This window comes from Pseudophryne corroboree, chromosome 5 (assembly GCF_028390025.1).
Source record: "Pseudophryne corroboree isolate aPseCor3 chromosome 5, aPseCor3.hap2, whole genome shotgun sequence".
NCBI classification, from domain to species: Eukaryota; Metazoa; Chordata; class Amphibia; order Anura; family Myobatrachidae; genus Pseudophryne; species Pseudophryne corroboree.
In genome coordinates this window covers 188298842-188325761 of record NC_086448.1, presented here as the reverse complement: position 1 = coordinate 188325761, position 26920 = coordinate 188298842, and the positions used below count along the sequence as shown (strand labels likewise).

The following is a 26920-nucleotide window of genomic DNA, read 5'->3' as shown; positions in this document are numbered from 1 at the left end:
CAACCTGCAGAGAGAGTTAGATTTGGGTGTGGTGAGTACAATCTGCAATCTAAATTGCAGTGTAAAAATAAAGCAGCCAGTATTTACCCTGCACAGAAACAAAATAACCCACCCAAATCTAACTCTCTCTGCACACGTTATATCTGCTCCCCCTGCAGTGCACATGGGCCCTCATTCCGAGTCGTTCGGTCGGAAAATTTCTTCGCATCGCAGCGTTTTTACGCTTAGTGCGCATGCGCAATGTCCGCACTGCGACTGCGCCAAGTAAATTTGCTATGAAGTTTGGATTTTTACTCACCGCTTTTCCTTCGCTCAGGCGATCGTAGTGTGATTGACAGGAAATGGATGTTACTGGGCGGAAACAGGCCGTTTTATGGGCGTGTGGGAAAAAACGCTACCGTTTCCGGAAAAAACGCGGGAGTGGCTGGAGAAACGGAGGAGTGTCTGGGCGAACGCTGGGTGTGTTTGTGACGTCAAACCAGGAACGATAAGCACTGAACTGATCGCAGATGCCGAGTAAATCTGAAGCTACTCTGAAACTGCTACGAGATATGTAATCGCAATATTGCGAATCTTTCGTTCGCAATTTTAAGAAGTTAAGATTCACTCCCAGTAGGCGGCGGCTTAGCGTGTGCAATACTGCTAAAATCGCCTTGCGAGCGAACAACTCGGAATGAGGGCCATGGTTTTGCCCAACTGCTAAAAAATGTCCTGCTGCGATCAACTTGGAATTACCCCCATTGTATCTATGAGGGTCATTCCGAGTTGATCACTCGCTAGCTACTTTTAGCAGCTGTGCAAACGCATTGTCGCCGCCCACCGGGGAGTCTATTTTCGCTTTGCAGAAGAGCAAATGAGTGTGCAGCAGAGCGCCTGCAAAATAATTTTGTGCAAAACAAGACCAGCCCTGTAGTTACTCTTCGTGTGCGTTGATTCTAACGATGGAGGGACGGCTTTTGACGTCACACACCCACCCAGCGTTCGCCCAGCCACGCCTGCGTTCTTCCCAACACGCCTGTGTTTTTCTAAGCACTCCCTGAAAACCGTCGGTTGAACACCCAGAAACGGCCACTTCATGTCAATCTTCCTGCGTTCGGCCGTGCGACTGAAAGCTTCGCTAGAACATGTGCAAAACCACGATGCACTTTGTACCCGTACGTCGCGTGTGCACATTGAGGTGCATACGCATGAGCAGATCAGCCTTTTTTTCACTGATCACTGCGCTGCGAACAACTCGGAATGACCCCCTTTATTCAATATCATCATCCTTCTGACTATTACAACATTTGTATATGGACATTTTACCTTACAATAAACATTAGCTCCATAAAAATTATCTTTCGATATATACCCATTTAGAAATGGTATTTCTCTTTCCAGAGTGGCCAAAGGATAATCAATAACACACTTCTTTATCAAACCCAGCTGTCTCTCATCCTAACCCTCTGTTTCATGCTCACTGTCTACCCCATCTGTGTCTCCCTTGTCTGTCTACCCCTTCCTTTTAGAATGTAAGCTCTCACAAGCAGGGCCCTCTCCTCTCATGTGCTTTTCCTTCTCTTACTTAGACTATCTTCCACTCCAAACGCTCTACATTGGCACCTAGCCCTCGGTTTCTGCCACCCTGATGCTTATTTTAGTGTCATGTCCGCTGATGCAGAAATGTTTATATACCATGTACGTGTCCTACATTGTCTTGTACAGTAAATCGTTGGTTTTCTTGTTTTGTTCATTTGTTTATGTACTTTGTTAGGTGCTGCGTTACCCTTGTGGCGCCATATTAAAAAAGGATGATAATAATAATAACAATAATTATTATTATTGCAGTAATAAGCAATCACATCTGAGCTCATTCACACATATGCACTTGGAAATTGGATAACAGCATTAAAACTAACACACTATTTAGATGTAGTTATATTGTGCGGTTAGCATGTTTTCCTTGTGCTTTTCATGTGTTGTAATTTCACCAATACAATCTACTGTTCTTGTAATGTGTGTTATCACATGAGAACTAGGATTCAATGGTGTTATTGCATTACATATTACATTACTGCATTCCATTTTTAGAAAGTAATAGCATGAGCAACACCAATGAGTGCTATTTGCCCAATTCTTAATGCAATTTTTATGATTGTATTACGAATGGATAGCACACTAAAAGCAGATATGTGCATACAAGCCCTCCATGGAAGGATGCAAGAATCCTGCAGTAATGTAGAATGTAGTAAGATTTCTTTTTATGAACTAACAGACGTTGCTTGCACTAAGAGCCGTAACTAGACATTGTGGTGCCTTGTGCTAGAAAGAGCATTGGTGCCCTCTCGCTCTCACCCCCCCCCCCCCCCCCCCCAATTATAAAAGTAGGGACAGAGCCCTAGGGATGCGGCTACAGGGTAGTACCAATTCATATTACAAAGCACAGTAGTGTCTGTTAGCCAGAGTACACAACACAGTAGTGTCCATTATTCACAACAGTACCCCTTATACACATTACGCCACACAGTAGTGTCATTTATAGTTGTTACATCACACAGTAGTGACACTTATACACATCACACAACACAGTAGTGCCCCTTATACACATTACACCACACAGTAGTGCCACTTATACACATTACACCACCTCCTTATACACGTTACACCACACAGTAGTGCCATTTATAGATGTTACATCACACAGTAGTGCCACTTATACACAACACAGTAGTGCCCCTTACACACATTACACCACACAGTAGTGCTACTTATACACATTATGCCAGGTAGCCCCTTACACACATTATTTGATACCTCTTCTTCCCTCTACATGCTGCAACTTAAGACCACAAGTCCAGAGGCAGGCGGTGAGGTAGATAATCCCTACCCAGCAGATGGTGCTGAGACGGTCCCCTCTCCATCCAAGGCCGGCTGTGAAACGGATCTCTTTCTATGAAGGACAGCCGGGGCAGCCCCAACACCATATAAAGCAATCGATGGGGGTGACTATTGAGGGGATAACAGATAGAAGGGGACCTATCAGCAGGAGTAAAGATATACTCACTTCAGAAACTAGGTCAGCCCTGGAAATTTAGTTCACCCTACAGTAGAGATATTTCACCGCTGCCCACTGTAATGTATGCAGCGCGGTTGCAGGTCACAGTGAATGCAGGGGTGCTGTCAGTTCTCCGAACACATGGCATGTGCGCTGTGTGCCGAGCACACTTGGCATCACCATAGTTACAGCCCTGCTTCCATTACCCAGTAAGCATTTAACTTCACAAAGCAAAGCCTTTGCCAACCTATGCACTGTGCCGGATTAAACCATGTGGAAGCCCCATGGCAGTCAAAATCCCGGGGCCCCCTTTACAAATTATCTCCTAATATGTTTTTAATTTTACCAACCAACAGTCTACGATCTGGAAACTTTAACGTGAATCTGATGTCTAAAGTTAATCTACTTTTAGTTGTTAATGGGTACATTATATTAATTCAAGTAACTTCTCTGTAAAGTCTGTTATGTAAAGATTTTGTTTCTTCGAGTTGATTAATTTTTTCTATCTTTTGGAAACAATTTAAGAAATCTTGATTGTAATTTTCCTTCTGGATCAAATCAATATTATTTTGATCCGTTGTCGCTATGTCCCTAAAAGGCGCAAAGCCCATAGGCCGATGTTAGTAACTCTTTTCAAATCAATACATAATAATGTTAAATTTGATAAATCTTTTAAACTCTCCAACCTGTAAGGAACCACTCTAATTTTACATTTGAAGCATAGTTAAGGAAAATCAAATTCACTGTATGTGAATGAACTCTAAAACTACAACTAAAATGCATGATACTCCATAGAAAATTCATAAAAGCTTCAATATATAGTCATAAGGGGGATTCAATTAGGCACAGGGAAAAGCTCCAGAGCAATTCAATTATCCGTCATTTTCCCTATGCGGTAAATCATGGGTTAGTCCATGTTAATCTTTAGATCATGTGCAAAGTACAGCACGCTAAGGGTTTCCCCACATGTTATAATGCATTTTAATTCAGATTTTACCTTGCAGCATCTGAGGCTGCAGGGAAAAACCCACCCTCTGCGGCAGACGTGTCAAACTCGCGGCCCCTGACACATACTTTTTCTGCCAAAGTTTACTTTTTTTAAAACAGTGTAATACGGCCCACCACCACCGGATGAGTTATTGTTGGCCCTTCTGCCGTTCTCGGAGCTTATCTCCAATCAGGCAACATTCACCGTTCTGCACATGCACAAGAAGATAGTAATATAGTTGGGGAAATATCCACGGGGGGAGCTGCTGCGCATGCCCGGCTGCCTTTGCAAAGGCTGCCGCATCCCGCCTGCTCAGTGGCATTACTAATGAAGCCATCACGCCCTGTATGTGTGTGGCCAGGGCCGTAACTAGGGGGGGGGGGGCTAAGGGGGCATGCGCCCCGGGTGCAGGAATTGAGTGGGTGCCAAGGAGTTACAGAGGAACAGAGTTTTTTTTTAAACCAGCTGTGACATGCTGCTCCAGTGAGACAGCAGGCTGCTCCCGTGGCAATATCTCTGACCCGCCTGTCTGCCCGCAGTTGGCACCGACGCTGTACGGATGAGCTCCAGTACCTGGGATCTCTCCTATGCCGGCTACTGTCTTAAACTCTCTTCTTTGCCATGCAGTGCTGCGACTAGCATGCAGTGAACTGTGCAAGCTATAGAGGTGAGCTGTTGGTGCTGTGTTTTTAAGCAGGCTATGATCCCTGCTGCTTGGCCAGCACCGACCGATAACAAGCTGCCGCCTACACCCCATTGAGAAGACACGCTGTAGTGTAGTGATATAGTTCAGCATTAAGGGGATGTTGTACGAGTGATGTAATGCAGTGGATATGGGAATGTAGTGCAGTGATATAGTGCAATGTATGGGGACACACAGGGGGGCATGAAGTGGTACACGCTGCTGGGGGGGCATGTGACGCCTAGGGCATTTGGGGCACATAGGGGAATATTGTCCAATAGTATCCCCTTTTTTTTTTTTGATAATACGATCATTTTAGTCTGACAGTGTTTGTTTGCATGTCTCTTGTTTGTTTGTTTGTTTGTTGGTTTTTTTTTTTTTGGGGGGGGGGGGGGGGGGAATTACAGCCTTGCCCCAGGTGACGAAAATCCTAGTCCCGGCCCTGGTGTGGCCGACTGCCCTGTTTACCTAGCTGCCCTAATTGCAGGAGGATTCTTCTGGAATCTGGATCTCTCAACAAAGAAGGTAAATTGGAAGGGGCTAGCACAGGAGGTACAGAGGTTATATGTGTCTGAAGGGGTCACAGTGAGCAAGAGGTGATACCGGGGGGCATGTGGCTGGACAAGGGACAGAGGGGGGATGGAAGTGACACATTTTACTAGCTCACACTAATATGTATTATACAGGAGAGGGGACCGCACAGTGAAATATGAGGAGGAATAACACAGCTCCCAGCTCACACTGATATGTGATATTATTAATAATACATAGAGTAGAGGGGACCACACACTGATATATGAGGGGAAATAACAGAGCTCTCAGCTCACACTATTAAAGTTGTTTCCTTTGATTATACTTTATTGTTGGTTTTTCTAAGTAACCTTTCAAAATTGCAATATAAGAATTGTCTTTTTCATGCGGCACAAGACTATGGGGAACATTTACTAAGCAGTGATAAGAGCGAAGAAGTGAACCAGTGGAGAAATTTCCTCATCAAGCATTCAGCAGCTCTGTATCATTTTATAGTATGCAAATTATAGATGTTTCTTCAGTGATGATTGGTTGCCATGGGCAACTTCTCCACTGGCTCCCTTCTCCACTCTTATCACTGCTTAGTAAATGTCGATCGATAATTTGCCAACAACGATCGGGTCTGAATCGGGCCCAATAACCGTCAAAATAAAAGTAAAATAACAATTACAAAAAATCTTGACCATTAACCACTTGCCTAGCATGGTCGCATTAGATGCGACCACACCAGGCTGGGCTTTCCCTGACATGGTCTCATCTGATGCGACGAGTCATAAATCCCACTGTGCAGCTACCAATATCAGAGGAACCTCTCGACCCCTCTGTTTCCTGGTTCCCTCCCCCAGTACCTGCTGTGCTGCTGATCATTGCTGATCGGGCAGTCCGGCAGCACCCCCACCCCACGGCTGCAGACAATAGTAGCTGCTGGGGAAATGTAATAGAAGTCTTCTTTACCTTGCTTATATACGCCCCGGGAGCAGCAACTGGGAAAATATAGGTTCCCGACGGTCACAATAGTTATTATGTTTGACCGATGTTATTAAAAAAAAAAATGTAAAGAAAAATATTCTTTTAGAATTAAAATTGTGTTGGATATGTTTTCAATGGATGCTCTTAACCTAATTCAATCACACACAAAAAAAAAAGAAGAAAAAAAGTATATTTTTAGAAAAAATATCAGCCAGTTAAGTGGTTAACATATTTTACTGTAATTACTGAAATACCTAAAATACCTGGTTTAGATGAGGGATCATACCCTTAGAGCAGGGGTGTCCAACCTTTCACCTTCCCTGGGCCACATTAGAAGATGAAAATTTAGATTGGGCCGCACATAAAATAAAATAACAGTAACGATACCTGATCATCCCAAAAAACCATAGAAAACATAGTTAACATATTAAACTTACTTGTAGCTGTGCCCCTGTAGCTGCGTCCCTTGTAGTTGTGCCCCTGTAGCTGCGCCCCTTGTAGCTGTGCCCCTGTATCTGCGTCCCTTGTAGTTGTGCCCCTGTAGCTGCGCCCCTTGTACTGTGCCCCTTGTAGCTGTGCCCCTGTAGCTGCGCCCCTTGTACTGTGCCCCTTGTACTGTGCCCCTTGTAGCTGTGCCCGTGTAGCTGCGCCCCTTGTAGCTGTGCCCCTGTAGCTGCGCCCCTGTAGCTGCGCCCCTTGTAGTTGTGCCCCTGTAGCTGCGCCCCTTGTAGCTGTGCCCCTGTAGCTGCGCCCCTTGTAGCTGCGCCCCTGTAGCTGCGCCCCTTGTAGTTGTGCCCTTGTAGCTGCGCCCCTTGTAGTTGTGCCCCTGTAGCTGACCCCTTGTACTGTGTCCCTTGTAGCTGCCCCCTTTTACTGTGCCCCTTGTAGTTGTGCCCCTGCAGCTGTGCCCCTGTAGCTGCGCCCCTTGTAGTTGTGCCCCTGTAGCTGACCCCTTGTACTGTGTCCCTTGTAGCTGCCCCCTTTTACTGTGCCCCTTGTAGTTGTGCCCCTGCAGCTGTGCCCCTTGTACTGTGCCCCTTCTAGTTGTGCCCCTTGTAGTTGTTGCCCTGTAGCTGCACCCTTGTACTGTGCCCCTTGTAGTTGTGCCCCTTGTAGTTGTGGCCCTGTAGCTGCCCCCTTGTAGATGCCCCCTTGTACTGTGCCTCTTGTAGTTGTGGCCCTGTAGCTGCCCCCTTGTAGCTGCCCCCTTGTACTGTGCCCCTTGTAGTTGTGCCCCTGCAGCTGTGCCCCTTGTACTGTGCCCCTTCTAGTTGTGCCCCTTGTAGTTGTTGCCCTGTAGCTGCACCCTTGTACTGTGCCCCTTGTAGTTGTGCCCCTTGTAGTTGTGGCCCTGTAGCTGCCCCCTTGTAGATGCCCCCTTGTACTGTGCCTCTTGTAGTTGTGGCCCTGTAGCTGCCCCCTTGTAGCTGCCCCCTTGTACTGTGCCCCTTGTAGTTGTGGCACTGTAGCTGCCCCCTTGTATTGTGCCCCTTGTAGCTGCGCCCATGTACTGTGCCCCTTGTAGCTGTAAAAAAAAAACACACACGCACAGACACATACTTACCGTTCCTGCAGCGCTGCCTCCGTCTCCGTCCGCCGCTCCACGTGTTCTTGTACAACCAACTTCTCTGCTGGGCTCCTCTACTCTCGCGCTGCTCAGTCACGTGTGCCGCTATGCAGCGGAGGAGGGCTACACTGTGACTGACAGCGGAGAGGGCGTGAGCTGGTGCTGGTCCCAGCAGCAGCAATCCAATCAGGATGTGCTGACAACTTGCTGGGGCCGGATCAGCCTCACATGTGGTGTCCGTACTCGGGAAAAAAAACAAAAAAACCCTCTGCTGCAGCGCAGCTCCTGGGCCGCATTACTAGCCGACTTGGGCCGCATGCGGCCCGCGGGCCGCGGGTTGGACAAGCCTGCCTTAGAGTAACCATGATCAGGGGCAAATGCAGGATTCGTAGGGGGGGAGGGGGGTGTTTCCTTCCATACGCATATGTGTGTGCTTTTAAAGTACACATTAGATATATATATATATATATATACTCATACATACACATGTTACGTAGAACACATACACATAAAACTTATGCAGATACATTTATACATATACATGTATATATATATATATATATATATATATACACACACACACACACACACACACACACACACACACACACACACACACACATAGAACACATACTTATACACACATATAGAACACATAGATGTACATAGAACACACACAAACACATAGAACACATACACACATACAAATAGCATACACACACTGTCACTGACAGCTAGAGCCTGCCCTGGGGTCGAACGCTGCAAGAGGAGATCACTGGCTGTTGGCAGTGCTGGGGTCAGACAGTGCCCAGGGAACGTTCATCATTAGGCTCCGTCGTGTCTATATGCCATGATTCACAGGTCGGTGGGGGAGGGGGTGGAGCCAATATGACACCATTCTATAAAAAAAATACCACACTGACTCCACCCCTCACCACTGACCCGCGAATTGTGGCATATAGCCACCGGGGAGGCGGGGCTCCAATCACTGACTGTAGGACCATATAAAAATAAAAAATCCATTTGGTCCATCAGGAGGGGTGGGGGTTCTTGGTACTCAGAAACCCCCCTGCATGCGCAAGTTATTATAACCTTGCTCAGGTAAACCTTCCAGATCACACAACAGGCTAATTTACCATCACCAGATGTCAGTTGTAGTCAGAGGAGGATTTACCACAAGGCAACCAAAGCTGCTGCTGAGGGCCCTGTTGGTCTTAGAGGGCCCTGCTTACCCCAGGGGGCCCGCCGACAAGGCTGTATAAAGGACATTTCTGACAGACCAGCGAGCTTCACCAAAATTATCCGAGAGTTGGTCTGGCTGAATACACCCAGCAGCCTGTCAGTGATTAGACAGCTGTTGGGTAGCAGCTCCAGTGCATGCCTGTGTCTCCAGTCCTGCAGTACTGTGTGTGTGACCAGTCATGACACACGTGTGTATGACGTCAGATGCAAGGAGAGAGTAGCCGGGATGTACACAGAAAAAAACATGAGGTCTTCCAGTGTACTTTATTACAGTATTTTTATTTCATTTTATATAACATGATCCTACTTCAAATTCCAATCAGGCATGAGTGGGGGATGATGGGGGAGGGGGGAATGATGGGGTGGACAGTGATATTTTGAGTACAGTGTCTGTCATCTGCCTGCTACAATCATGGCTGGGGAGGAGACACACACTGACTGGTGATCTATCAATATGCTATAATACTCTTTTTTAAGTACTACTGTGTATAGGAGATGCCTGCTTCAATCAGTCACACTGGCTGAGGAGTGTGATAATGGGCATTATAAGGGATGGGGGACCTACTAGGCTGCTACAATCAGTAAGGGGTGGGGCACTCATATAATGCAGTTAACACTAATGTAAGTGGGAGTCATAATAAGTATTTTAAGTTATGGGTGCCTGCATTATATATCAGTGCACCCCTCCCCCCCCCCAGCCCCCCCACACACACAAACACACACACTGATTGTAGCATGTCGCCCATCCCCTTTTAGCAGGTCCCCCATCCCTTATAATATTTATTATTGCACCAGTCAGTAACTCTATTGACTATATATCAGTGCCTTTAATGTGACGTCATTATATAAGGTCTGACAATTAAGAGGGCGAACCACTAGGCAACCAAAGTACCCGGAAGGGCCTGGCAGGATCCCGGCACACAGTATACCGGTGCCGGAATCCCGACAGCCGGCATACCGACACTTTTTCTCCCTCGTGGGGGTCCACGACCCCCCTGGAGGGAGAATAAAATAGCGTGGCCACGCTGTCGGTATGCCGGCGGTCGGGCTCCCGGCGCCGGTATGCTGGTTGCCGGGAGCCCGGCCGCCGACATACCATACTACACCCGTTTGTACCACACAACCCTGACAGTATGCACTCTTTCTTAACTAACACAGTAACAGTGGCAGGTAGAATACTCAAGTGTCCTGTAGGAAGCACAGCACTGGCAGTCAGGCGGTTACACAGAGGAGGATTTGCCCCAGCAGTCCTAGAAACAGCTCAGCTCAATCTATGATGGCCACTGGTCAGGAGTGAGGGAGAGATATGCAGCTCCAGGGTGGGAACATTGGAGAAATGGCGCCCTGGGGCTGGGGGGAGGGGCCTCAGGTCCGGCCTGCTCCCCCTGCTGGCATCCCCACCGGGCGTGCGGGCAGTTTAGAAAATGGGAGGGGGTTGGGGGGGGGGGGTAATGGTACAATATCCCCCCTGACCTGTGCCCATATATAATCACCCTGGTGGCTAGTGGAACATCAGCCCAGTAATCTGTGTCCACGCCAGCGCACGCATGGCCCGCCTCCAACGGCCGCGTGGGATCGCGGTGCAAAGTGCGGCACAGAAGCCCCTTACCTCCCCCTTGTCAGCGGCCCCGCGATCCGGGAGACGACGGTGTGTGTGTGACTCACGCGAGGACAGAGGAAGAAGCCGGCGTCTCCGCTGTAGTGACCCGGCAAACGCGGCACGGGAGTATACAGCGCCGCTGGGAGTGATGGAGCTGCAGCAGAGACGTCGATCAGACACAGCCTGCTGCAGCCCTTTGTATAGTCCTCTCCTGTCTTTAAAGTTTAAGCTAAGAATAGGCTGCCTGAAGCAGCCCCTTGTTAAATGACCTGCTACTGCAGGCACCAACTACAAACTGAGCTCACTGGCATGGAGGCGGGGTTATAGAGGAGGCGGCGATGTGCATCTTGGGAACAGTCAAAAGCTTTGAGCCTGTTGGTGCCTCAGATCAAGATCCTACTCTACACCCTGATGTTATTCCTTGTGGAACCCAGTGTACCCCGCAGCAGAAATTACACTCATTACAAGTATACATACTGAAATGGAACAAGCAGCATCCAGAAAAATTGCAACAGTTGCACCTCACAGTAAATGCATGCAGACAAATGCAAGATCACAAATGTGTACTTTATGGACATGCTGAAATGATCGGGTTATCTTTTCGTATACAGTGCATCCGGAAAGTATTCACAGCGCTTCACTTTTTCCACTTTTGTTACATTACAGACTTATTCCAAACTGGAATAAATTTATTTTTTCCATCAAAATTTTACACACAATACCCCATAATGACAATTTGAAAAAAAGTGTTTGAGATTTTTGCTAATTTACTGTATTAAAAATAAAAAACTAAGAAATCGAATGCACATAAGCAAGGGCGTAGCTAGCATAGGTGCAGGCAGTGCAGCTGCTATGGGGCCCAGAGCTGAGAGGGTCCCATCTTCCCTGTCAAAGTTACATGTGTTATATACATTTTTCGCCATTGTGTGGTACGTAGCGATCCTTTCAAACTTTTTCCTTTGTGCTTGCAATATATCTAGGTATGCCCCGCCCTGGACCTGCTCATTGTAGTGTGGTATAAAATGAACTGAAGGCAATTTTTATGTTATATAATATGAACCGGGGCACTGTAATGAAGCACAATATGAACGGGGAGCACTATATATCATAATGTGAATTGGGGGTACCGTGCGGCATAATGTGTACTGGCAGCTCTGAAATGTGACATAGGGTGAACTTAAGCACTACTACGATTCATAAAAGAAACCAGGGCACTACTTCGGGGCATGACATTAAATAAGGCTCTACTATGGTTCAGAAAATTAACTAGGGCTCTATTATAGGGCATAAAATTAACAACTGCTGCAGAAGAGTGTCTCTCTAGAAGCATTGGGACAGGAGCCACTTCAAAATGTTGCTATGGGGTCCACAAAGTTCTGGCTATGCCCCTGCACATAAGTATTCACAGCCTTTGCACAATACTTTGTTGATGCACCTTTGGCAGCAATAACATCCTTAAGTCTTTTTGAATATGATGCCACAAGCTTGGCACACCTATCTTTGCACAGTTTCGCCCATTCCTCTTTGAAGCACCTCTCAAGCTCCATCAGGTTGGATGGAAAGCGTCGGGGAACAACCATTTTCAGATCTCTCCAGAGATGTTCAATCGGATTCAAGTCTGGGCTCTGGCTGGGCCACTCAAGAACATTCACAGAGTTGTCATGAAGCCACTCCTTTGATATCTTGGCTTTGTGCTTAGGGTCGTTGTCCTGCTGAAAGATGAACTGTCGCCCCAGTCTGAGGTCAAGAGCACTCTGGAGCAAGTTTTTATCCACGATGTCTTTGTACATTGCTGCATTCATCTTTCCCTCTATCCTGACTAGTCTCCCAGTTCCTGCTGCTGAAAAACATCCCCACAGCATGATGCTGCCACCACCATGCTTCACTGTAGGGATGGTATTGGCCTGGTGATGGGCGGGGGCCTGGTTTCCTCCAAACATAAAGCCTGGCATTTACACCAAAAAGTTCAATCATTGTCTCATCAGACCAGAGAATTTTGTATCTTATGGTCTGAGAGTCCATCAGGTCGCCTCCCTGACTAGGGCCCTTCTCCCCGAATCACTCACTTTAGACGGCCAGCCAGCCCTAGGAAGAGTCCTGGTGGCTCCGAACTTCTTCCATTTACGAATGATGGAGGCCACTGTGCTCATTGGGAACTTCAAAGCAGCAGATATTTTTCTGTACCTTTCCCCAGATTTGTGCCTCCAGACAATCATGTCTTGGAGGTCTACAGACAATTTATTTGACTTCATGCTTGGTTTGTGCTTAGACATGCACTGTCAAGTGTGGGATCTTATATAGATAGGTGTGTGCCTTTCTAAATAATGTCCAATCAACTGAATTTACCACAGGTGGACTCCAATTAAGCTATAGGAACAGCTCAAGGATGATCAGTGGAAACAGAATGCACCTGAGCTTAATTTTGAGCTTCATGGCAAAGGATGCGAATACTTATGTACATGTGATTTCTTAGTTTTTTTATTTTTAATAAATTAGCAAAAATCTCAAGAACACTTTTCACATTGTCATTATGGGGTATTGTGCGTAAAATTTTGAGGGAAAATGTATTTATTCCAGTTTGGAATAAGGCTGTAAGATAACAAAATGTGGAAAAAGTGAAGCGCTGTGAATACTTTATGGATGCACTGTATCTCTGCATGTATTGCACTTATGTCCACCCCCACTAAGACCTGCCTATTATAGGGGGAACATCATTATTCTTCTAATAAACTGTAAATGTCTTCTCTATATTAACTGGGAAACGTTTAATTGTTACCAATTATTCATTGGAGGATTACAATCCCAGTTTCAATTTCTATACATATTTTCGATAAAGTGTTTCTAACGTCTTAGTACGGTATTAGTGTAAAGGCAGCAGATAATGAAACATAATGATGTCCTAAAGTGCCAAATATAACAGCTTGCAGATAGTCTTTCCTCTGAAGTGGTTTATTAAATCTATTGTTTTTGTTTCATCACTTATGCTGTCTTAATTTGTATTATCATTACTCTTGCTAACATTGCTTCCACTGTGGAAGTGATTTTAACGATTAACGGAACGCTTGTTTAACAAATACAGGGGCACTGCACTGTGACTACTTATGCAGATGTCAATTGCCTAGCTCAGTAGCTGGCACACATGTAAATCTGCAAGATGAGACAAGTAAAAGGCATTTTTGATTACTGTTATTGTTACACGTCCAAATTTGTTTTATCAATAGCGAAAATACTCAGATAAACAAGTACATACAAAGGGTTCTATTTAGCAATAATTGTGATATTGGCTTGATTATATTCGGCAAATATTGTCATGATTAACAGCATGTTTTACCTAAAATATCCCTGCTATGCAGAAAAAAACTTCTCAGGGACAACAGTTGCAGTGACATGCTGTCCCTGCAAAGTCCCAACAGGCAGTCTTTTTGTGTATCCGAAAAAGACTGTCTTGCTTTGACTAGTAATGCACATGCTCCGACTTAATATCAGGCATGTTCATCGTGGTGGCTCATCTCTTCACAATATATATATATATATATATATATATGTTATTTGTTGGACCGGCACTCACCCTTGGATGTTACTTGGCTCCGGTGCCCTCTGGAAATATAGCACATGTATCTCGCTTCAAACAAGCAGCGGCACTCGGAGACTCTCTCGTGATGAAAAATCAAGTGTGAATTTTAATTCATGTCACAGCAAGGCCAACGTTTCGGGGCTTGTCTACCCCTTTGTCAAGGTGAGTCAAAAGACTTTTGACTCACCTTGACAAAGGGGTAGACAAGCCCCGAAACGTTGGCCTTGCTGTGACATGAATTAAAATTCACACTTGATTTTTCATCACGAGAGAGTCTCTGAGTGCCGCTGCTTGTTTGATGTGAGATACATATATATATATATATATATATATATACTTATACGTACATCCCTCCCCCACTCGCTCGCTCCTCCCTATAGCAGCATCCCCTATATTTATCTTTTCTTCCACATGGTTTCCACCTTAATCTGGATCCCGCACCTAGGGGCACTGCAACAAGCCAGTGTAATTGCACTGCAGATTGAGGGGAAGTGAGTGGGCGAAGTTACAGCCGGCTGCAGGTGCAGATTGGACAAAATCCATTGGTCCCTGCAGCTTTTCGTCTCAAATAAGGATTTTCCTCAAGTAAATGCCAGCAGATGGTGCAGATGGCGTTGTATAAGGTAAGCCTTTAAGTTTGTTTTTAACATTTTTCTGCAACTTGAATATCAGAAAATGTTAAGAGCTGTAGAACTCTACAGTGCACTGTTATAGGAGTCAGGAAGATAATTGCCTTTATCTTCCTTTCTTCGTTAACCCTTTCCTACATAGTTGGGATACTTAAATCACGCCGAAACATTAGATTTAAGTTAAATTTCCCTTGCTTAATATTAAAAATTTATACTAAAAAGTGAGAAAACTTATTAATTACTACACAGTATTATACACTGTCAAGCTTTCTTTCTTTTTGTAAATTGTGGTGATGGAGGATTTTCTGTCGCTGCAATAAGCAGCAATAGAACTTTTTAGCATGCAAACTGATAACTAAACATTTAATCTGAGCAAGTTATCTGTCCTAATTTGATGTTTATACAGTTGCTTGTTAAAGAGGATTTTCTGTATGTTAAGTCACTCTGGAATGGAGGTGAGAGTTATGGACTTGCATGTAGCAGGTTATAGTGGATTCAGACATGACAATGCAAGCTTAACTGGCATGCAGACTTGGACTAGCCCACAGAGGTACAGGGGAAACCACCGGTGGGCCCTACATGCCTCAGTCTGACGCTGCTGGCATGTGATGCTTTACTAGATGAACTCTTATCTTTATTAGCAGCATTTGCTTTCATTACTGTGGACCTTGCATTTTACAGTTTATGATGGAAAAAGAGGAACATTTTTTTAAGAGATTTTCCAGTTTTGGTCAAACCGCCTCTACTTGCCACTGCTTCCTCCATGTGATGAATGCAGATGCTATTATTTCTACAAAATCATATCTACAATGACCATTGATCACCATTACTCTTGCAATGAAATCAGTATTTTCACGGCAACTGGGGGGGAAATACTTTATAACTGCATAACATAATTTAGTAAACTGCTCTATATACCTTTTTGCTTCAGGAGTTTGAAGAGTTAATGACTTGACTCAATACTAAAGGGGAAATTAATTTATTAGGTGTGAATTGCCTTGCACATTTTCTTAGTCTTACCATGTCTAATGTGCTGGAGACCTACCAAATCTATAGGTGCAAGCAGAAGTGAGCAATGTTAAGCCCAGCTTCCAGGTGCAATGCTCATCGTGGGTCTTGTAATATAATTGGTCACCAACACATTACACATAGTACATAGCTGTTTGAGGCAGATCACACCTAATTGATTTGCCCCCCTACAGATCAATCCTCCCTGTAGGACTTGCAAAGACTATTAAAGAAGATCTTTCACATTCTCTGAGCTTTAAATATGTCAATTTCAGACCTCAAGAATGGTTAGGCCAGTGGTTCTCAAACTGTGTGCCGTGGCACCCTGGGGTGCCTCGGGACACCTGCAGGGGTGCCCCCGTTAGTGTTCCAGGACCAATTAAAATTATTTATGGTTAATGTAATAGACAAAACCAATGCTAAAATATGTGGACAAATTGAAGCAAATCTTGTCCCTCACCACACAATTAAACCCAAGGATGACATGTAAACAGTTTACTTAATTTCATAATTTCTCAATAAGAAATTTTTGACCTAGGGGTGCCGTGAAACAAAATCTGAATCTCTAGGGTGCCGTGATTCAAAAAATGTAGGAACCACTGGGTTAGACCAAGGACAATCGGCTTCTTCTACTGTTCAACATTGAAGACTATTGCAGTAAATGCTTCTTGTTGTCCAACACTGAATATCAATGTTAAACTGGTGTTATAATTATCTGACTTATACAGTGGTGCATTTCCCACAAGGCACATGAGGTAGGAGCCTAGGGGTGACACTAGGGGGGGGGGCAGCACAGCAAGCTCACTTGCATGAGAGCCCTGCTAGGCCAATGGCCAGATGAGGCCAGGTGATTCTTTTTTTAGTCAGTACGACTTATTTTTATATTTTGTAACTGTTGAGGGGGGCGGAGGCAATGGCCAGTAAATTGTGGTGGAGAGGGAGTGAGGTTGGTGCTAATTTTGCAGTCAGTAGGCTCTAACATGAAAGGGGCAGTGACATGATGGGGGTTGTGCCTAGGGACGGCCTGATCCCTAAATTCGCCCCTGGACTTATGGCTTATAGAATACTCACATTTATTGCATTTGGAGCAGACTGCATTTTATGTCTTCTAAAACATATTACAGGTGGTTACTGCACCTAACAATTGTAATTTAAATTGCCCTAAAAGTAAAATTAACAAAAAAAGGACAAACACCGCCCATTCCCTCCTGGACATATATGGACTGTTTTGTAGTCAGACGTAAAGTGGCTGTAGTTGCTGGTAGCCAATGATTTACAACCTTATGTATACCTCCCTATTGTCCCGAATACAGCGGGACAGTCCCGCGGTGTCCTGTGGACGGGGCGGGGGAAGATTGGGAGAGCCAGTAAGCACCGCTGCTTTGCTCTAGAAAGCAGCCGGTGATCACTGAATAGATGATGTGTGCATGCGCACGGCATCTATCAGTGCAGGGAGTGTAGCAGAGGGCTGCCCAATAGCTCAGGGAGCGCTGGGCACGCCCTCAAAATGCTGAAAAATAAGAATTTACTTACCGATAATTCTATTTCTCGTAGTCCGTAGTGGATGCTGGGAACTCCGTAAGGACCATGGGGAATAGCGGCTCCGCAGGAGACTGGGCACAAAAGTAAAAGCTTTAGGACTACCTGGTGTGCACTGGCTCCTCCCCCTATGACCCTCCTCCAAGCCTCAGTTAGGATACTGTGCCCGGACGAGCGTACACAATAAGGAAGGATTTTGAATCCCGGGTAAGACTCATACCAGCCACACCAATCACACCGTACAACCTGTGATCTGAACCCAGTTAACAGCATGATAACAGAGGAGCCTCAGAAAAGATGGCTCACAACAATAATAACCCGATTTTTGTAACAATAACTATGTACAAGTATTGCAGACAATCCGCACTTGGGATGGGCGCCCAGCATCCACTACGGACTACGAGAAATAGAATTATCGGTAAGTAAATTCTTATTTTCTCTGACGTCCTAGTGGATGCTGGGAACTCCGTAAGGACCATGGGGATTATACCAAAGCTCCCAAACGGGCGGGAGAGTGCGGATGACTCTGCAGCGCCGAATGAGAGAACTCCAGGTCCTCCTCAGCCAGGGTATCAAATTTGTAGAATTTAGCAAACGTGTTTGCCCCTGACCAAGTAGCTGCTCGGCAAAGTTGTAAAGCCGAGACCCCTCGGGCAGCCGCCCAAGATGAGCCCACCTTCCTTGTGGAATGGCCTTTTACAGATTTTGGCTGTGGCAGGCCTGTCACAGAATGTGCAAGCTGAATTGTACTACAAATCCAACGAGCAATAGTCTGCTTAGAAGCAGGAGCACTCAGCTTGTTGGGTGCATACAGGATAAACAGCCGTCCTGGAAACATATATTTTCAGGGCCCTGACTACGTCCAGCAACTTGGAGTCCTCCAAGTCCCTAGTAGCCGCAGGTACCACAATAGGCTGGTTCAAGTGAAACGCTGAAACCACCTTAGGGAGAAATTGAGGACGAGTCCTCAATTCTGCCCTGTCCGTTTGAAAAATTAGGTAAGGGCTTTTATAGGATAAAGCCGCCAATTCTGAGACACGCCTGGCTGAAGCCAGGGTTAACAGCATTACCACTTTCCATGTGAGATATTTTAAGTCCACAGTGGAGAGTGGTTCAAACCAATGTGATTTTAGGAACCCCAAAACTACATTGAGATCCCAAGGTGCCACTGGAGGCACAAAAGGAGGCTGTACATGCAGTACCCCCTTGACAAACGTCTGACTTCAGGAACTGAAGCCAGTTCTTTCTGGAAGAAAATCGACAGGGCCGAAATTTGAACCTTAATGGACCCTAATTTTAGGCCCATAGACAGTCCTGTTTGCAGGAAATGCAGGAAACGACCCAGTTGAAATTCCTCTGTAGGGGCCTTCCTGGCCTCGCACCACGCAACATATTTACGCCAAATACGGTGATAATGTTGTACGGTTACATCCTTCCTGGCTTTGATCAGGGTAGGGATGACTTCATCCGGAATGCCTTTTTCCTTCAGGATCCGGCGTTCAACCGCCATGCCGTCAACGCAGCCGCGGTAAGTCTTGGAACAGACAGGGTCCCTGCTGGAGCAGGTCCTTTCTTAGAGGTAGAGGCCACGGGTCCTCCGTGAGCATCTCTTGAAGTTCCGGGTACCAAGTCCTTCTTGGCCAATCCGGAGCCACGAGTATAGTCCTTACTCCTTTCCTTCTTATGATTCTCAGTACCTTGGGTATGAGAGGCAGAGGAGGGAACACATACACTGACTGGTACACCCACGGTGTTACCAGAGCGTCCACAGCTATTGCCTGAGGGTCCCTTGACCTGGCGCAATATCTGTCTAGTTTTTTTGTTGAGGCGGGACGCCATCATGTCCACCTTTGGTTTTTCCCAACGGTTCACAATCATGTGGAAGACTTCTGGGTGAAGTCCCCACTCCCCCAGGTGGAGGTCGTGTCTGCTGAGGAAGTCTGCTTCCCAGTTGTCCACTCCCGGAATGAACACTGCTGACAGTGCTATCACATGATTTTCCGCCCAGCGAAGAATCCTTGCAACTTCTGTCATTGCCCTCCTGCTTCTTGTGCCGCCCTGTCTGTTTACGTGGGCGACTGCCGTGATGTTGTCCGACTGGATCAGCACCGGCTGACCTTGAAGCAGAGGTCTTGCTAGGCTTAGAGCATTGTAGATGGCCCTTAGCTCCAGGATATTTATGTGAAGTGATGTCTCCAGGCTTGACCACAAGCCCTGGAAATTTCTTCCCTGTGTGACTGCTCCCCAGCCTCTCAGGCTGGCATCCGTTGTCACCAGGACCCAGTCCTGAATGCCGAATCTGCGGCCCTCTAGAAGATGAGCACTCTGCAACCACCACAGGAGAGACACCCTTGTCCTTGGTGCCAAGATTATCCGCTGATGCATCTGAAGATGCGACCCGGACCATTTGTCTAGCAGATCCCACTGGAATGTTCTTGCGTGGAATCTGCCGAATGGGATTGCTTCGTAAGAAGCCACCATCTTTCCCAGGACCCTTGTGCATTGATGCACTGAGACTTGGCCTGGTTTTAGGAGATTTCTGACTAGTTCGGATAACTCCCTGGCTTTCTCCTCCGGGAGAAACACCTTTTTCTGGACTGTGTCCAGGATCATCCCTAGGAATAGAAGTCGTGTCGTCGGGATCAGCTGCGATTTTGGAATATTGAGAATCCAACCGTGCTGGCGCAGCACTATCTGAGATAGTGCTACTCCGACTTCCAACTGTTCCCTGGATCTTGGCCTTATCAGGAGATCGTCCAAGTAAGGGATAACTAAAACTCCCTTCCTTCGAAGGAGTATCATCATTTCGGCCATTCCCTTGGTAAAGACCCGGGGTGCCGTGGACAATCCAAACGGCAGCGTCTGAAACTGATAGTGACAGTTCCGTACCACAAACCTGAGGTACCCTTGGTGAGAAGGGTAAATTGGGACATGGAGGTAAGCATCTTTGATGTCCAGAGACACCATATAGTCCCCTTCTTCCAGGTTTGCAATCACTGCTCTGAGTGACTCCATCTTGAATTTGAACCTTTGTATGTAAGTGTTCAAGGATTTTAGGTTTAAAATTGGTCTCACCGAGCCGTCCGGCTTCGGTACCACAAATAGCGTGGAATAGTACCCCTTTCCCTGTTGTAGGAGGGGTACCTTGCTTATCACCTGCTGGGAATACAGCTTGTGAATGGCTTCCAATACTGCTTCCCTGTCTGAGGGAGACGTCGGTAAAGCAGACTTTAGAAAACGGCGAGGGGGAGACGTCTCGAATTCCAATTTGTACCCCTGGGATACCACCTGAAGGATCCAGGGGTCCACTTGCGAGTGGGCCCACTGCGCACTGAACTTCTGGAGACGGGCCCCCACCGTGCCTGAGTCCGCTTGTAAAGCCCCAGCGTCATGCTGAGGACTTTGCGGAGGCGAGAGAGGGCTTTTGTTCCTGGGAACTGGCTGTTTGTTGCAGCCTTTTTCCTCTCCATCTGCCACGGGGCAGAAATGAGGCGCCTTTTGCCCGCTTGCCCTTATGGGGCCGAAAGGACTGCGCCTGATAATATGGCGTCTTCTTAGGTTGAGAAGCTACCTGGGGTAAAAATGTGGATTTTCCAGCCGTTGCCGTGGCTACCAGGTCTGATAGACCTACCCCAAATAACTCCTCCCCCTTATAAGGCAATACTTCCATGTGCCTTTTAGAATCCGCATCACCTGACCACTGCCGCGTCCATAAACCTCTTCTTGCAGAAATGGACAGCGCGCTAACTCTTGATGCCAGTCGGCAAACATCCCTCTGTGCATCACGCATATATAGAAATGCATCCTTCAAATGCTCTATAGTCAATAATATACTGTCCCTATCTAGGGTATCAATATTTTCAGTCAGGGAATCCGACCACGCCAGGCCCGCACTGCACCCGTGTGAGAGTATATACATTTTAGGATATTCTCCAGCTTTCTATCGGCAGGTTCCTTTAGGGCGGCCGTATCAGGAGAGGGTAGTGCTACCTGTTTAGACAAGCGTGTGAGCGCTTTATCCACCCTAGGGGGTGTTTCCCAACGTGCCCTATCCTCTGGCGGGAAAGGGTACGATGCCAATAACCTTTTAGGAATTATCAGTTTTTTATCGGGGGAAACCCACGCCTCATCACACACTTCATTTAATTCCTCGGATACAGGAAAAACTACAGGCAGTTTTTTCTCACCAAACATAATACCCTTCTTAGTGGTACTTGTATTATCAGATATATGCAATACATTTTTCATTGCTTCAATCATGTAACGTGTGGCCCTAGTGGAAGTCACGTTTGTCTCCTCATCATCGACACTGGAGTCAGTATCCGTGCCTGTGTCTGCCATTTGAGGTAACGGGCGTTTTAAAGCCCCTGATGGCGTTTGAGACCCCTGGACAGGCACAAGCTGAGTAGCCGGCTGTCTCATGTCGTCAACTGTCTGTCGTAAGGAGCTGACACTGTCACGCAATTCCTTCCACAAGCTCATCCACTCAGGTGTCGACTCCCCAGGGGGTGACAACTGTATAATAGGCAATTGCTCCGCCTCCATCTCATTTTCCTCCTCAAACATGTCGACACAATCGTACCGACACACCGCACACACACAGGGAATGCTCTGATAGAGGACAGGACCCCACTAGCCCTTTGGGGAGACAGAGGGAGAGTATGCCAGCACACACCAGAGCGCTATATATATACAGGAATACCACTATAAAATGTGTTTTTCCATTTATAGCTGCTGTTAGTATAAACTACTGCGCCAAATTAGTGCCCCCCTCTCTTTTTTACCCTTTTCTGTAGTGCAGGACTGCAGGGGAGAGTCAGGGAGACGTCCTTCCAGCGGAGCTGTGATGGAAAATGGCGCCCGTGTGCTGAGGAGATAGGCTCCGCCCCCTTCTCGGCGGCCTTTTCTCCCGCTTTTTAGGTGAGTTCTGGCAGGGGTTAAAATACACCCATATAGCCCTGGGGGTTATATGTGGTGTATTTATGCCAGCCAAGGTGTTTTACATTGCTGCTCAGGGCGCCCCCCCCTAGCGCCCTGCACCCTCAGTGACCGGAGTGTGAAGTGTGCCTGAGTAACAATGGCGCACAGCTGCAGTGCTGTGCGCTACCTTGTTGAAGACTGATGTCTTCTGCCGCCGATTTTTCCGGACCTTTTCTTGCTTCTGGCTCTGTAAGGGGGCCGGCGGCGCGGCTCCGGGACCGAGCTCCGAGGCTGGGCCTGTGTTCGGTCCCTCTGGAGCTAATGGTGTCCAGTAGCCTAAGAAGCCCAATCCACTCTGCACGCAGGTGAGTTCGCTTCTTCTCCCCTTAGTCCCTCGATGCAGTGAGCCTGTTGCCAGCAGGTCTCACTGAAAATAAAAACCTAAAACTAAACTTTTCACTAAGAAGCTCAGGAGAGCCCCTAGTGTGCACCCTTCTCGGCCGGGCACAAAAATCTAACTGGGAGGAGGAGGGTCATAGGGGGAGGAGCCAGTGCACACCAGGTAGTCCTAAAGCTTTTACTTTTGTGCCCAGTCTCCTGCGGAGCCGCTATTCCCCATGGTCCTTACGGAGTTCCCAGCATCCACTAGGACGTCAGAGAAATGGGGGTTGCGGCACTAGGCCCCACCCCATCCACCAGAGGCTCTGCCTCCTCCATTCAAAGTCCCGCCCTTTTTCGTACGTGCCTTAGGTGTGGCTTGTCCTGACCTCAATTAATGGAGAAATGCCTTATGCTATTTTGTGAACCTGAACAACTTATGCGGGGATTCAGCATGTGCAAGCGGGAAAACCATCATACCCCATGATTTTACACTGCCCGCCACAGCCAACATCAGCAGTTGCCCCATCCTCATGCTAGATGCAGGAGATACATAAGAAGCAGGCTCCATGCCTATACGGACTGTTTTTAATACATGTCCAGAACACTCCAATCCCATTCTCAGGGCTGGATTTACCATTAAGCAAAATAAGCATGTGCTTAGGGCATAAAGGAAAGAGGGGCACCACAGAAATTTTCCATTGCCGGATTTACAATGAACCATAAGCTGCAAAACTGCAAATGGTGCAACTGAACCAGGTTCCACAAAAATTATATATATATATATATATATATATATATATATATATTCCCGATAGCCTCGTTAACGCCTGTGAACTTAATGTGTATATAGTTTTCATCTAAAGATATTGAAATGGTGACATCTATTCTAGACATTACCTCAAAAGCAAAACTGTATTGTAAATTAAATTAGAGAGACAATTGATACTTTCTAGGAAACCATCTTAGAAACATGTAAATAAGATAAATACACATACATTTTGGGATCCACAAACAGTAAACCACCAAGTGCTGCTGCTCTGTGATTATGCCATAAAGACATAATCACCGCATTCTTATTTCTGCATCACTGTGAGAAGCGCTGCCACACTATTTAATAAGCAGGAGCTACAATGATGGTAACATGGGGAAAGTCAGTGCTAGTTTTCATAGCATATAGTATATTTTAGGTATGGTGCTCTAAACACATCATTCTTGCCGATCAATTCTAAAAGAATACATTTTGCATTGTGTACTTAACTCTAACACAATGCAAGAAATAAAGCAGACCCTCCTGTATAAATCTAAAGATATTGAATTGGTGACATCCATTATAGTAGATCAGCACAATTTGAATAACATCTATATCTATATATACATATATATATATATATATATATATATATATATATACACACACACATATATATCTATATATATATTATTATACAACATATACATTTAACAAATTACTGAATACCACATATTTAAAGTACTGAAGCACAAATGAGAGTAGTGCTGAAATCAGTCAAGTAGTAAATGGACAGAGGATCATCACATGGAAAATCATGTTACCTTGTTTACACTGCATCTGATATTACTTGCATGACTGTTTTAATACATATTTCTGGAAGCCATTAAGCATATACAATGAAGGTGCTATAACCACACTGCAACAACTGTACAACCACCTGGCATTTTACTGCAGTGATAACCAACTGGTGCATGCACTACTACACTATAATCTGTCCATTCCTCTAACCAACACAATTAATCAAATCTTTATTACAACTACTGTATCCAATTACTAGGATGGATTTCCTGCTAAAGATACTGGTAACAAACTATATTCATGTTTATTTTTAATTAACTATTTAAGAGCAGTGACATAGAATACGCTAGTGTTACATTAAGTGCAATATTGCAGCAATCTACTTTTGTTTTCATACAGTATTCACCAATTCAATAAAAGCAGCCCGAATAATGACAGCATTTAAGGAAAAAAGAAACAGGAAAAAAAAAATGCACACAATATATTTCAGTCTCAATACCTCATCATAGTACAATATGAAGGTGTGATGCTAGATTGTGACAAACATTTAATAGGAAACCCTTGAGGGTTTTCAGATAATACAAACTGGATCCTGATTGGTACAAATGCCATGCTTGTTTCAACGGGGTATGAAAGGCACAATGTACAAAAATACTTTGTTTATTCTGCTAAGCAGTGTTTTATTAATAGAGATATGTATCACTGGCTCTGCCTCTGCACTCCGGCTATCCCCGACCCCAACCAAAATAGAAGTACAGTAACCATGCAGAGGGACGAGGACTGCTCTCCCACCCAGGGCAAGGAAATCCGGCAGAGGCAGCCAGTGCAATGAAGGACATGTCACACAGACTGCAGCCCCATCTCATGCATAGGTAGCAGGTACTCTAGCCTGTTTTCTAGTAGTCCCCGTGTATCACATCTACTGTATGGAATGGGTTGGAGAATATGCCCAAACTGCTGATTACCTGCAGGAATTGGGAAGACACTGTCCATGAAGGAAGTCTGAGAAAGGACAAAACAGAGGAAAAGCTGGAGATAAAATCCCATTGCTATCAGTCTGAACACAACCATGCTGGCAGCCTGCTGCAGGAGGGACCCCTGTGGAGAACCTGAGCCCAGGCAGAGCCGGGGAATCTGGCTTTGCAGGAGTGACTGTCTGTGCCAGTGTGTCTGTATGCACCCAGCAGATGCCTCCACCCAGTGAGTGGGTGTGTATCTGAGTGCTGCTGCTTCTTGTGTCTGCCACCTTGAGTGTGTCTGTGTGAGTCCTGCCTGCTGCGTTTTCCCTTTATGCAGTATTCATGTGTGCACTACTTTAATGTGTACAGTATGCGTGTCCCCAGTCATTCTAGTGAGTATACTGTATGTCAGTGTGACCCTCCACTCCACTGTGTGTCCCCAGTACTTGCAGTGAGTATATAAGATGTATGTGATCTAAGATACACTCAAGTGTGTGTCCCCAGTACGTGCAGTGATTATATAATGTATATGTGATCTAGGATCCACTCCAGTTTGTGTCCCCAGTTCTTGCAGTGAGCATATAATGTGTATGTGATCTAGGATACTCCAGTGTGTGTCCCCAGTCCTTGCAGTGAGTATATAAGGCCCATAGTGATAAATATAACTCTGGCTGAGGAGAACTCTCCTGTGTATTCCATGATATGACTCAGAAAGGGGACCCCTTCTACCAGCAAATCCATTAATATGCTCATGCCTGTGTGTATCATGCCTAGGTAATAGGAAATAGGAAGCAGATCTTACCATTGCAGTATAGTAACAGAGCAGGGTTCTTGTGCAAAATCTTAATCGACAAGGTCGTACAAAAAGTCCTTACATTTTATATTAATACTTTAATATCAGGAATACAATAATCACCAGTTTTATTAAATAAAACTCCTACAAAGATGATATCACCCCAATTTTAATGATTCTACTTTAAAGACCAGTGCTACTTGTACTACATCTTATTTTTGCTTTGGTCTCAGCTTTTTAGTCATGAATCTATATAATCAGGCACAGCTGTTTTGTTTTTCTGTGCTGGGGAAAATGGTTTCCAATGCAAAGAGAGCGGTGTCCTATACCAGGGAAACATAATAAACAACTCTTCCTGCTAATAGAATGATGAGTAAATACTGCAAATGGACTCTAGTTTGAATACATTTTTAGAAGACAATTGCAGTAAGGTACATAATCAAAAATTAAAAGTAATCTGAAGGTTGAACCCCATTTGAAATATAGATTATCTCAACATTTAAGTGGGGCATGATGTATTTATCTTTTGTTGGGAGCAGTATGATTTGCCGGCGCTTGGGATCCCGGCACTCATAATACCGACCCCGATTGTTAATAAGCCGACTGTGTATAATTTGATGTATCTGGAAACTGACACTGTGCGCATGGGCATTGTCAGATTCTAGGGAGGAGTCTTTTGAAAATGAAAGACTCCTTCAATGTGGCCAGGATGTAACTCTCAGTGACAGCAGTTCTCGCAGCCACTGAACCTGGAAGTTATATGTAGTATCAGGGCCATCGTAACAGCATTTTAGGTCCTGGACAAAGCAATGCACTGGGGCCACTACACACCCATTCACAGGAACCAATTACAAAAAAATCATAACATGCCCCTCTTGCAGTCCTGCGCTGTCTCTCCACATGCTTCCATACAGTGAATGGCTGTCAGCACTATGGTGGTCATTCCGAGTTGTTC

General features: G+C 45.7%; 1 protein-coding gene across 3 annotated transcripts in view; it reads right to left on the bottom strand.

Annotated features, from left to right (window-relative positions):
• The window catches only part of COLQ (collagen like tail subunit of asymmetric acetylcholinesterase), a 250697-nt gene extending 224971 nt beyond the window's left edge, over positions 1–25726 (bottom strand). For 2 of the 3 annotated variants that reach the window (XM_063921952.1, XM_063921953.1), the window contains exon 1: positions 25179–25726. In XM_063921952.1, coding sequence (XP_063778022.1) covers positions 25179–25284 — 106 coding nt within the window. In that variant the 5' untranslated portion in view covers positions 25285–25726. The remainder of the gene's footprint in view (positions 1–25178) is intronic. The other variant, XM_063921954.1, reaches the window with a different exon arrangement.
• Between the last annotated feature and the right edge of the window lie 1194 nt (positions 25727–26920).